The sequence below is a fragment of the Pleurodeles waltl genome, chromosome 11, assembly GCF_031143425.1.
Source record: "Pleurodeles waltl isolate 20211129_DDA chromosome 11, aPleWal1.hap1.20221129, whole genome shotgun sequence".
Lineage (NCBI taxonomy): Eukaryota > Metazoa > Chordata > Amphibia > Caudata > Salamandridae > Pleurodeles > Pleurodeles waltl.
In genome coordinates, this window is record NC_090450.1 from 170,487,821 (window position 1) to 170,501,907 (window position 14,087).

General features: G+C 42.3%; 1 protein-coding gene across 1 annotated transcript in view; it reads right to left on the reverse strand.

The window, feature by feature from the left end:
* Positions 1-14,087, reverse strand: part of EIF2A (eukaryotic translation initiation factor 2A) — a 161,887-nt gene that overhangs the window by 100,278 nt on the left and 47,522 nt on the right. The window contains exon 4 of the mRNA XM_069213360.1: positions 4,473-4,591. Within this exon, the coding sequence (XP_069069461.1) occupies positions 4,473-4,591 (119 nt within the window). The remainder of the gene's footprint in view (positions 1-4,472; positions 4,592-14,087) is intronic.

The window sequence follows — 14,087 nt, forward strand, 5'->3', positions numbered from 1 at the left end:
AGGTCTTTGGGCTGTATTTCTTTCCGACAAGCTTGACGATCCCGCAACATTTTCTTCAACCGAAATTATCGACCGGCCTCACAGTTTTCCTCATTTTGGTGGGGTTGTAAACCTGATGGAGGTCGGTGTGCGGGTATTTGTCGGGGCACCTGGGGCAGAACTGAAATGGAGTCTGTTCCATTAGCTGCATATGGTTGGTCGAATCAGATTAGATGGGGCAAGGCTCGAGGGCCGCGAGAGGAAAACGTTGAATCAACGGGTGACCGTGTTGTTCTGTTTTGGAAAGCTGAGAGTGAAACACTAACAAAAACAATACAGATGGATATAGAGATGAACAACGGACCGAAGGTAGCCCAAAAACAGTCTTTAACAGGAGCGCTGAGTAACACGTCCACACCTGATAGAAGAAAGAAAACAATCTAACAATGGAGTTGATGCCCATGCACATTATCACCAAGAGAAGTCACTTTACCATGTGATTTGAGAAACTTCTTCGAAGAAAAATAACTTGCACACATCTGGATCCAACACTAGATGGCAGGAATATGCACAGCATGTGTATCTACAGTCACACGTGCCATTGAACATGTTTTTTCGGTCAAAGTTTGTGTTTGTAAGGGATTCTGGGGAAAACAACCTAGAGAGAGCCACACAAGTCACACTACCATGGATTCCCCAAGGTGACTAGTTGTTTTAAATGTGCAGGTTTGCTAGGTTTAACAAGGTGCCGGCTGAGATAGGGCTGTAAATGCAGTTACTCACTTTGCAAAAAAAGTATCATAATTGGGTGGAAAACTGTGATGTATTCATATTGTGTTTAGGGCCATTTCCTGTCACAGGCACTAGGCCTACCCATACAAGTGAGGTATCATTCTTATCAAAAGATATGCGGGAGCATAGAATAGTAGAAGATTTGTGATAACTAATTGGATTTCGCTGCATTTGTGCCTGCCAAATGTAAGCCAATATGTAATAAAGGCGACATTTTGAAAAAATCCCTCTGAATCATATGCTTGTACTGGTACCCACACAATCACAAATGTACAAATAACCTCTGCTCCTTAACTCCATATTTTGTGTCCATTTCAGAAATACATACGTTTCCTTGATATCCATTTTCACTCTACATATTTAACCATTTCAGTACACAATGAAAAATTGTTGTACGGTGCAAATCATTTGTTAGCTCTGGGTACCTCGGTTTCTTGGAGAACCTAAAAATCCTATCTATCCTGGCAGCCAAACCAAAGTAGCGAAAATCATGGTACGTTGCTTCTGTAAATCGGCCACCCTGACAAAAAGTTACAGATGAAAACATTGTCACAAATAACTTTTTTCCAACTCATTTTCAATGTTTCTTTATTTTTAACAGTTAGTTTCTTTGGGAAAACCTTGATCTATCTACACCTATGACCGCTTGCTGAATTTGGAATTTTGTCTACCTTTCAGAAATATATAACGTTCCTGGATCACCCATGCATTCCACCACACATGATGTAAATTGAAAGATGCCACTTTTACCCAGAGCACTTTTTTGTATTTTCCCCCAAAAACTCAAACCGTAGCTATATTTTGGCTACATTCCCAGCCCCCTCCAGAGGAATCCACAAACCCTGAGTACCTTTAGAATCTACAGGATTTTGGAGAAAAAGTTGCAAATTTGGCATGGATACATTATATGGACTAAACGTTGTGGAGGCCTAAGCACGAGATAGCACCTCGTAGCCAAAAAAAATAAAAAAGGTCAGCTTGTTTTGGAGGGGGTCGGGGGGTGGGGGGTTAAGAAAGTCCAGCAGTTAAGCGATTAAACAATATACACTGTGCTTCCTAAAGCACATTTATAATTCAGTAAAAAGCATCTAATTAGTAAAATTGACAACGCCAAAGAGTCCATGTTGAGGGATTAGAACCATCTACTTCATTATGGACACCTAAATATTTATTTTATATACGTTTACAATGTACGACACCTAGGAGACATTTGTGATACGTCACAATAATTGTGAATAATCTTGCATTACTCGTTATACAAAATTCTCAAAATTATGATCTTATGCAACTTTTCACAATTATACACAGTTCACTCCCGAACACCACGATCACCAGATGCTGTTGATCAGTGTACTTTGTCTATTTTGCGCTATGTTTTTTAAAAAGTAGAATGTGTCATTGTGTTAAAAAATGGAAGCAAATTATGTATTTCACACTGAAATATAGCGCCAAATGCAAGTTTGGCATTTTGCATTATTACATTTTTTCCAAAATGTTACATATTACACAATTGCAAATTATGCACAACCATACTAAACACACCTTCACCCTAAGGGGTAAATTAAGCACTATCCAGAAAACCAATAAAATGTTCCATTAAAAAAAACGTAATTTAAATAAAGTAAAATGTAACAAAATGAAACAAAATGAGTTGATTTCATAAATGGCGCAGGGCAGCCCGCAAAAATTAAGTAAGCTGCATCAAAAATAGGTTTTTGAAGCATAACAGAAAAAACGTCAGGAATTAAGTTGAAATCAACTAGAGAATTTCACGATTGTGAGAAAGCGCAAGGAAAAGGACTTATTGCGATATGTGAACCGTAAACGTTTTGAATTGTGTACCACGGAATTACATTTGCGCAAGGAATGGTGGACCGGGGGATGTTACCAACTGATCAGGCGAGTAAGGTCAGATGGAACATCCATAGAAAAAGCATTAAAAGCGAAACTACAGAGATTGAAACTAGGGTTGTATCCAGCATTAGTTTTCCAACCTTCCCTGCATACAAAGGCACTTCCATCAGCGTCACCAAGTTTGTTGTAAAGTAAGCTTACTTGCTGTTTACGTCAAGTGGGGAAGACTACGAAGGCTGAGACTCTAAACACACAACAGAACAACAATGGGAAAGAACAGAAAGGTTAAACGTAGGTAGGCCGCATACCAAAGATAGCAAAAGGAGGTGGTGTTTGCAAACAGAAAGCTGTCTGACTTTGAGACAAGTGTCCCCCTCGGCTTCCTTCTATTCTGTGATCAGTGCACCTGCAGCTTTAAAACTTCAATTCACCCTGCCACTTACAAGCTTCGAGGCATTTAGCAGGAGCAGTTATTTTGGCTTTAGTATTGTGGAAACGTTTTCCCAAGTGCAATTTCGAGCCACAGAACAGTTAGAGAGAAAGCTTCACTGACATGGACCAGATACAGCATGGACAGCAGCAGTCGATACACCTATTCTAGTCACATGCCCACAGGCATGAGCACACTCACCCACACAAACACACCCTACCTTGGGTACAACATATGCAACACAGAATCTAAACCACAGCTACACCAACAAAAAAGTCAACAGTACAGCTGCACTGGCGCCTAACTCCTAAAGCAGAGCTGTACCGTGCATATAGCTAACAGGACAGCCATACCACAGCTGCCCCATCTTTGAACCCAAGAGCACCCACACATCGTCCGTGCACGCAAGAGTAGGCACTCGACAGACCGGCGCAGCTGTACCACCTCTGCATTCGACACCATCAAGGTCACTGTAATACTATGCCTGCACTGTAATACGCCTGTGCTCAACAGCACAACTGCTATATGTCACTACCCATTAGCACAGCTGCATCCAGCAATGTGCCCACGCCTCTACAGCACATAAGCTTTCAGCACTTTCAGGGTCATTGGAAACAGCAAGCCCCTTTTGTGGTGGGCAATGCACAACATTGCCATATTTGGAAGAACATTTAAAATCCCAGTGGATTTAGCCCAAGACCTTGACCTTACCACGAAGATACTATTGCTACAATGGATTGAGTCTATGGGAACTACAGACTTTACTAAGCCTTCAAAAAGCCCCAGTTTTTCAACCATTTAAGGGCCGAAACACATGTCGGCTGTTTCTCTCAGACCTTGCAATAAAGGATGTCTGGATGAATAATGTGACTGCAATCAGTTCTCTATGTCCTTGAAGTCTTGAATTGACCACCCGTCTTTCAAAAGCATCATTAAGGAACCACATTAACTTTCAGGGCGGCTTCAGATAGCCTTTCGCAGCATAAGTAACTACTTGAGGTATAATTGGCCCAAATCTCATTTAGTAATCCACCAGTATTCTAAAGTTGGGCAATATGTGACAGAACAGGCGTGTTGGACCTTGGAGCACTTCTTTAACCTTTTATTCGGTATGCTTCTGCATGGATGATGACATATGAGCACGCATGCTCACCCCCACTTTATCAATACTGGAAACTGGGGACTCCCATTGAATCATTATTGAATAGCAGGGCCCCCCACTAAGTCATTACTCAAAGATGGGGATATAATCTGTTAAGATTATTACATTTTCTAAGCAGTCGCGGACCCCCAGTGGTCTCCGGACCACAGGTTGGGAACCACTGGGGGTGAACAATACTCTTTCGCTTACAAACAGGTAATAAAAACTGTCTTGTGAGCTAGACCTAAAAACCATCACTGCCAAACAGGTACTTACATACATACGTCTGCCATGTAGCCAGAACATTGTTCTTTGGAGAGATTTCAAGGCCAACGACCTTCGGGTTATCAAAGGAGTGCAGCAGCCCGCCATCAGCAACATTCACAATGTTTATTCTGAAAACAGAAAAAGTTGTTTCAGTGCAGCCAGATAAGGTAGGTTAATTAATAGCCAACGACACTGCATTTAGACTCCTTGGTCAACAGGGCACACTGACATTTGTACGATAACCAACATTGCGTAAAACAGCAATTAATGGCCTTAAAAGAATAATGAGAAAATGACAGCATTTCAAAACAGAACCCACATATTATGTGCAGACACTTGAAAAGGGACATAAAAAGGTGGTTGTGTGTCCTCGTGCATGAGCCACAGAAACTGAAGTGCTTCAGAGACAGACCTTGGGAGAGAAGACCATTTCTCATGCACGTGTAACACAAAAAAAATCCAAATTATGAGAACATGGCTAAAAAATAAAGGAATAAGTTGTACAAAGTTATATTTATTTTTAGTGTAACCAACTGATAAAATTGAGGTAGTAAGCAACATACAAACAAATGCATTTTTCTCATTACAACTGGTTAAAAGCAGATTCAAAAATTATTTTCCAAACACAAAATATTCTTATCCCATTTTGGTTATATCTGTATTTATTTTTTTCAAAAGAACTGTGCAAGTTAGCTACAACTGTATAATCAGCTAACAAAATGCCATTTGAGAACTTGCTGCTGCCTCTGTTTTTTGGGTCAACTCTATTAATTTCTTTCTCAATCTACCTAAAGTCTCGTACAAATGTTCCAGGTTCCATCCTGCCTTATTCATACCGTTTCTATTTTAAGATCGGACTTTAATGTATGATAAGAACCGGCTACATTTATGCTTTCAAATAACTGTGAAATATTGACAAGTTCAAAGTCATCCAATATTCAAATTGCCCTAAAGAAGTTATTGAGTCCTGAAGGCAAGAGAGAAACATGTATTGGCTCAAACTTAAATGAAATTACTAGTTGTAACTTATGTTGAAATATCATGACAAATTATGTACTTTGAAATACAAACAACAGAAATAGAACAGTTGAATTATATTCACAAAACTGAGTGCTGTTACCAATAATTACAGTAAATTACTTTTCCTTCTCATAAAATCTACTTGCCGCTCCCTCCTCTCTCACCCAAAGCTTTAACAAGCATTGGCAAAGCCAAAGGATCTCACCAATGCAAGAGCTATTGGCTTTGCCAGTATGTTTCAGTTATGTTGTAGACCAGAATGGATGCTGTTCAGCATGGCTAAAAGTTAGTGGGGTGAAAGAGAGTGTCATAAAGTGGAGTGTTATGGAGTAGAGTGGAGCGCTATGGACTGGCATAGAGTAGAGCTGAGTGACGTGGAGTGTCATGGAGAGTCAGAGTGGAGTGTTGTGGCGAGAGGAGAGTGTGGTAGAGCGGAAGGGTGTAAAGGGTGTAGACTAGAGTGTCATAGAGTGGAGTGGCATAGTGTCATGGAGTGGCGTAGAGTGGAGTGTTGTAGAGGGTGTTGCGTACAGTGTTGTCAAGTAGAGTGGCACAGAGTAGACTTGTGGAGTAGCATAGATTGGAGTAGTGTAGTATAGTGGAATGTCAAAGTGGAGAAGAATGTCGTAGAGTGGGGTGGCTCAGTGTCAGAGGGGAGTGGCATTGAGGGGTGTAAAGTGTAGAATGTCGTACAACAGAGTGGAGTATAGTGGCATGAAGTGAAGTAGTGGGAGTTGCGTAGAGTGGCATAGAGTACAGCAGAGTAGTCTAGAGAGCAGCTGTGTAGAGGACAGTGGGTAAGGAGTACACTGACCGAGCGCAATAGTGTTGAGTGGCAGAGTAGAGCTGGAGAGTAAAGTATAGTGGCAGAGTGCAGTGGTGCAGAGTAGCTGGCGAAGAGTGCAGCGGCATAGAGTGCACTAGTTTGTGTAAAGTGGTGTCGAGAGCAGTGATTTAGAGCAGCTGCCTAGAGCACAGGAGTGTAGAGTAGTGAAGAGCAGAGTACAGTGGTGCAACGTAGACTGCAGTGGCGTAGAGTGGAGTGGGGAAGAGTAGAGTGAGTGAGTTCAATGACTTGGAGTAGATGGTTTAAAAGTAGAGTGAAGCGGCATAGAGCAACGTGGTTCAGGGTAGGGAAGAGTGAAATGGAATAGTGGCAAAGAGTGCACTGGCGCAGAGTGGAGTGGTACATAGTAGCGTACAATGAGTGGCATAGAGTGGGGTGGCAGATTGGAGTGAAGTGGTGTAGAGTGGCTCAGAGTAGAGTCAAGTGGCAGAGAGTGAACTGGAGCAGAGTTCAGTTGCGAATAGTGCAGTGTTGCATAGTAGACTGTCAGAGTGCAGTGGTGTAGGGTAGCAAGAGTGTATTGGTGTAGATTACTGTGGCATAGAATAGAGTGGTGCAGAGTACTGTGGTGTTGGGTAGAATAGAGTGCCATAGAGTTTAGTGATGTAGACTGCAAGGGTGGAGTAGAGTGCAGTGGCATAGAATAGTGTTGTAGAGTTGAGTATAGTGGCACACAGTGCAGAGCTGCATAGTAGATTGGAATAGAGTGCAATCAAGTAGAGTAGACTGTTTCGGAGTAGAGTGAAGTGGCCTAAAGTGGAGTGGTGCTGGATCGAGTGCAGTGGTATAGAGATACAGTAGTGGTGTAATGTGCACTAGCACAGAGTGGAGTGGTACAGAGTAGAATACACTGCCATAGAGTGCAGCGTTGCAGAGTAGTGTCATTGAGTGGAGTGGCCTAGACTGGAGAGGTGTAGACCGTAGAGTGCTGTGGTACATAGTAGAGTGCATTGGCGTAAAGTGGTGCAGTGTAGAGGCATAGAATGAAGTGACGTAGAGTGCAGTGGTGCACAGTATATTAGAATGGCACAGAGTGGATAGGAGTAGAGTGCTGTGGTATAGAGTGCACTACATAGAGCTGGCGTAGAGTGTAGTAGAGTGGTGAAGAGTACAATGCAGTGGCACTGAGTGCTGTTACACACAGTAGAGTGGCATAGATGTCCGTGGTGGAGTGCAGCATTGCAGAGTAGAGTTCTAGATTGCAGTAACGTTAAGTGGTGCAGAGAGCAGTAGTGTAGAGTAGACTCGCGTAGATTGGTGCAGTGGTGTAGAGTGTACTGGTTTTGAGTAAAGTGGCATAGAGTGCAATGGCAGAGTGCAGCAGCATAGGATGGAGTGGTGCAAAGTAGAGCAGTGCAAGGTAGACTGCAGTAGTATACAGTGGTGTGGAGTGAAATGGCACAGAGTGGAAAAGAGCGGCACAAAATGCAGTGGCCTACAGCAGAGTGGTGTAGAGTGCAGTGGCGTAGAGTGTTGCAGAGTAGAGTATAGTGATGTACAGTTTAGTGATGCAGAGTAGATTGGCATAGAGTGCAGTGGCACAGAGTGCACTGGATTTGAGTAAAGTGGTGTACAGGGCATTGGTGCAGAGTGCAAGCCATGTTGAATAAAATAGAAGAGAGTTCAGTGGCAGAGAACACGGTATTGCAGAGCAGAGTTCAGTGGTGAAGAGTGGCATAGAGTGCACTGGTGCAAAGTGCAGTGGCACAGAGTAGAGTGCTGCAGAGTAAAGTGGCAAAGACAGCAGTGGTGTAGAGTACAGTGGTGCAGAGCAGAATAGAGTAGCAGAGTTCAGTGAGGTAAAGTGCAATGGTGTAGAGTGGAATGGCGTAGAGTAGTGGTTGTAGAGGCGCAGAGTGCTGCAGAGTAGAGTGCAGTGGTGCAGAGTACCGTGGCGGAGAGTGCAGTGTTGAAGAATGTAGTATTGTAGAGAGCAGAGGGGTACAGTGCAGTGGCCTGTGCAGTGGCACAGAGTAGAGTGCTGCAGAGTAAAGTGGCAAAGACAGCAGTGGTGTAGAGTACAGTGGTGCAGAGTAGAATAGAGTAGCTGAGTTCAGTGAGGTAAAGTGCAATGGTGTAGAGTGGAATGGCGTAGAGTAGTGGTTTTAGAAGCGCAGAGTGCAGTGGCGCAGAGTGCATTGGCACAGAGTTCTGTAGAGTGCAGTGGTGCAGAGTACCATGGCGGAGAGTGCAGTGTTGCAGAATGTAGTATTGTAGAGAGCAGAGGGGTACAGTGCAGTGGCCTAGAGTGCACTGGCCCAGAGTGGCATGGAGCTGTGCAGAGAAGAGAGCAGTGGCATAGAGTGTAGTGGCACAGAGTAGAGTGGTGCAGAGTTCAGGGACAGAGAGTGCAGTGTGGAGTGCTGTAGAGTGCAGAGGGAGTAGAGGGAATGGCAGGGTAGAGTGCAGTGGCGCAGGGTTAAGAGGCATAGAGTGTTGCAGCATAGAGTATAGTGGCATACAGTGGAGTGTATTCAATTGGAGTGACGCTGTGTAGATTGCGTTGGCAGAAAGCAGTGGCACAGAGTGCAGTGGTGCAGAGTAGAATAGAGTGACATGCAGCGCAGTGGTGCAGAGTAGATTGATGTAGAGCGCAGTGGTGTACAGCACATTGGATCTGAGTAAAGTAGTGTAGAGTTCAGTGGCAGAGAATAAAGTGGCATAGACTTTAGTGGTGGAAAGTGCAGTATTGCAGAGTAGAGTGGCATTGACTGCACTGGTGTAGAGTGCATTAGTGTGGGGTGCAATGGCAGAGTGCAGGGGCCTACAACAGAGTGGCGTAGAGTGGTGTATAGTAGAGTGGTGCAGAGTAGAGTGGAGCAGAGTAGAGTGGAGCAGTACAGAGTAGATTGCAGTGGTATACAGTGGAGTAGCGTCGAGTGAATAAAGCAGAGTTGAATACCGAAGCGTAGACTGCAGTAGCATGAAGTGCAATAGTCTACACCAGAGGGGTGTAGAGCACAGGGGTTTAGACTTCAGTGTCATAGAGTGTTTTAGATTATAGTGGTGTACAGTGCAGTAGTGAATCCTAGATTGTATTGCATTGATGTAAAGTGCATTTGCACATTGTGCATTTGCATAGTGTGCATCTGCGTAAAATAAAGTGGCATAGAGTTCAGGGGCAGAAAATGCAGAGTTGCAGAGTAGAGTGTCATAGAGTGCAGCGGTGTAGAGTGGAGTAGAGTGCATTACAGTAGAGTGCAGTGGCTTAGAGTGGTGCAGAGAACAGTGTCAGAGTTGTGGCATAGAGTACAGTGATGCAGAGTAGACTAGAGCAGCGGAGAGTTCAGTGGCGTAGAGTGCAATGGTGTAGAGTAGGGTGGCATGCAGTGGCGTAGAGTTTTGTAGAGTATAGCAGCGTACAGTGCAGTGGTGTGGAGTATACCGGCATAGAATGCAGGGACGTAGAGTAGATGTGTTTCACAGTAGAGTGCAGTGGCATAGAGTGCCTTGGTGCAGAGTGCAGTACAGTGGTGCAGAGTGGGCAGTGGTAGAGTGCAGAGGTGTGGAGTACAGTGGTGCAAACTTCAATGGCAAAGAGTGCAGTGTTGCAGACTAGAGTGTTGTAGAGTGCGGTGGTGGAGAGTGGCACAGAGTGCAGTGGCGTAGAGTATTCCATAGTATGGTGCCATACTGTGCAGTGGTGCAGAATAGTTTGGCATAGAGTGCTGTGGCCTAGTGAGCATTGAATTTGAGAAAAGCTGTGTAGAGTGCTTTGGCATAGAGTTCAGCACCGTTGCATAGAGTGACATAGATTTATTTAAGTAAAAACAGAAACCTAACTAATTTACAGATTAAATGAAAGAGGAAGAGTGTAGCCCAGACAAGGAATGGCAGCCATGATTTAGATGCTTCTATACGTCACAAACCGGAGTTTTCCTCTCAAGAATAAATATCACATTTAGTTTCTAGTAAGTACTATAGTAACAAAAAATAGGACTTTTAAATAACCCGCTAATGCAATCCTGTTTAGCTACTTCTATACATACAAGTCCCAGCACAGAGGAAGCTGGCCGAGTACTTTTCCACACATACTGGCTCAGTGCGAAACACAAAATGCATGAGTAGAAGACCTACTAAGTAGGTACCAATAAGCATGAAACAAGTTCTAGTGAGGGGGAAATACATGCTGGCTGTCGTACTATGCTTGTGAAATTGTTAAAAAGGTATACGAAGAACAAAGAGTGTGCCCCACTTGTTTATAAAGCTGAACGCAAGCCGGACATACAGATATGTTTTTTCTGGGACATGATATGATATATAATGGCTTACAATAGCGCATTGAGGCCCCATTTGTGAGGTCCAAACAAAGCAATGGAAAGCCAACAGAAATTCATACAAATGGCATGTAAAGTGAACAAATCAGTAGCATAGACAACCTTGATCTTTTAATTTTTGGTCTAACGAAGACAGAACATGTAGGCTTTCTCAGCCAACGTGAACTCAACATTTCAGCATTTGGGAACCACAAATTGAACTTGGTCAAACACTTATGTGTGATTGGTCATGTGCACGTTTAATACATGCCAGATCAATACATACAGGGTTGGTTCAGTACATCAGAAATGCAGTGTGCAATCTCAAGCAACATGTAAACCAGAATCTGGACAACTATCCCAAATTGAAGGCAATGCACGTTATAGTCACTGAAAAAGCAAGTGCAGAACAGAAATTTAAAATAAACAAGCATTGGCAAAGCCAATAGGTCTCGCCTATTGGTTTTGCAAATGGTTTTGCAAATGATTCAAGCCATGCTGAACAGCATAAGCGATGCTGTGCAGCATGGCTTGTAAAACATTAGACAGATGGCATATTTATTGTACTGCAGTAATGTAATTGTTCTAAAAAGCAGTTCATGTTATAGTCAATATTAAATAGTTTGTCTGTAAGTAATAGATTCATCATCAGGGACTGAAGGAAGGGGGTAAATCTGATGTCACGCAAATAAAAGTGAGAGAATGTTTGCTCACTTCTTTAGTGATTGTTTATACAGCGCACATCACAAAAAGATTCGTACATTGGTATTAAAAAAATGTGTCATTATTAGCCAATGAATCAGTATTCGATTGTATCTACTGTGAGAGGGTGAAAGGCTGAGTCAGCCGTGCTGCGAGTAGAACCTTTAACATGCAGTTTACATACAGACAGACATCTTACCGCGCATGAATCACTGTTTAACGTTGCCACTTTTAGAAAGCAACTGAAGGAATAAATGCTCAAGTCGCCCAGAGCATTTCAGAAAGTGGGAAGTCTAAGCTGTGGTGACACAGAACACTGTCTGCATCACATAAAAACATGATATGTGTGGACAGAGAAATACTCCACTCCTGTCTGGGAAATCACGTCCTGAGTTGCAACTGTCTGTCTCCCACTGATCTGGAAGCAGATAACTTTTTTTATTTGCACCTTACTGTATCCACAGCATCAAGCACTAAGTACATAGACCAGCTCATCTCCCAGCTGGTGGAAGACCGAAGTGAAATGGCTACCGGACGTGGTTAAGGTCTCTGTGCTCTGGCTTTGTACTGTAACAAAAGGAAGATCAGAGACATGGGAGAAAGGAAAGGGGAAAGTGAAAACATGAATAGCCGGTGGCTTCCTGCACCCCATCAATTGGATTTACGTTTTAAATGGTGGGAGGAGGTTGGGAAACAAGGACGGGCAAGCAATTTGGATAAGGATTGTTTCAGTAAATTGGTAGATGCTTTAACCCACTGAGCTACATTTCCATGTCAGGAGATTATTTCTGATTCTAGGTAATGTGAATCATCTCTCAGATATGTATGGTATGAAGGAATATAGTCTATGCTTTTCAGCTAAACCTGCTCTGTATTCTGGTTCTTGTAGTTCCATGCTCCATTATAACTGAAGAACTACTAAAGTGAGGCAAACTGACATCAAATAACATGCAGGATTACCTTCGCATCTCACATAGCCATTTCAAGAACTTGGCAAGTCCTACAATTTGTTGTGGATTTTGTAGTGTATAGTTGTGAAACATTTGAAAAACAGATGTTCCTAATAACTTGAATTTGTGAAGTGCTTGCTGCCAAAACCTTGAAACATCAAAGACCTGTCAATACCCAGTATTTCTTTTATACAGTTAAGTTTATTAACCTCAGAAAGACGAAAGACTAAATCAACCCAACAAGGTTTTAAAACTGGCCGCAGCAAGCTGGTTGCAAAAGGATTGCTTCAATAAATTGGTAAATGCTTTAACCCACTGAGCTACATTTCCGGATAATGAGGATTGCAAATTTCTTAAGTGGGCATTTCTGGACATAATTTCTATTTCTAGACAATGTGAATCATGTTTCAGATACGTAGGGTATGCAGTAACGATGCATCTTCCATTCTAATTAGATACTTCCAGTTATCACATTTCATGCTGTAGTTGCTCACCAAGTCCTGTTTTGCCTTTTCCTTTCAAAATGTGTACTCCTACACTTATACAGTAAAAGAAAAATGACGAGTACCAGAATGAAATGAGGAAAATGACTGCATTAGTTAACCACACTTTAGAAAAAAAACTTAAGAGCTCCATTTTACATGATAGCCATGTATGCCCAAATCGCGTGACACATTCAGCTACCAAAAACAGCGAATGGCGGGAGTGAAAACACTACAGCTCATGAGCAGTGCTCCCAAACAAAGAACAAACTAGCTCCCAACATGGGAGAAGTGGGTGGATCCAAGTACGATAGAAGTACTTGGTCCATGCTCTGGGGGAGGGCTGGAAACACCAAGATGCATGACACATGCATGCCATGGACCACTGGAAATCAAGGATTTGAGAATGAGGAAGGAACAAACAAATGGTAAGTCTATGGGCGGGCTGAAGCCCACTGAATTGTATACAACCCTCACTTCGAGACACTGAATGTGCTGTCTAGCCGATACCTAATAATGAGATAAAGCGCTGCATGATGGAGGATGGTCACGAGGACACATTAACATAATACTCAAACATTTTTGATCCTGTACCACTTTACTTCATCTAAATCATAAATCTAAACCCCCAATATATTTGATTTCAATAGCTTAATGGAGAAAACAAAGGCGAAATTGGAAACCCACTGTTAAAATAGGCTTTGGCACCAGTCACAAAAAATTTCATTCAATCCAAAATTCACACATTGGTAGAATGAACTGTAAACATAAATTGCATTTCTCAGGAAGGCTCGAAAACCTCCCATTGGTGAACAATGTTGTCTAAACTGTAAAATCTGCATCTGACAATTTATAACACAAACGCCGGAGGCTCTGTTCAAACTAGGAAATTACTTTTCACATCCTATGAAGAAGGGAAAACTATGTTGACATTTCCATGGAGTGATTGAGTGAGTCAGAGTTTTGACTTGTAAGTATACGGATATCCTTGCTCACACACATCAGGTTTAACATTAATAGCACAAAATGTGCTCTTCTTATTATAAAGATGGGGCAAATGAAGTAAAGATGAGTGATGAGAGGGTTTGGTACAAAATATGTCTAACAGGAAACCGGACTACCTTTTTTTCTTTTTTAACTTTCATTGTATTTTTATTAACACACCATACGGATATTTTCACATCTATCACAATCATACGTTACATTTTACAGCAATGTGCATAAAATCAACTTTATGTTTTTAACAAATTTGATTTATTCTGCACATTTCAATAAAAATATTGGATTTCTAAGTTTCCTCATTTTATACTTTAAAAAGTGGTTTGAGAACGTCATCCCTTTCCTTTAGCACACTAGAACGAAACCTT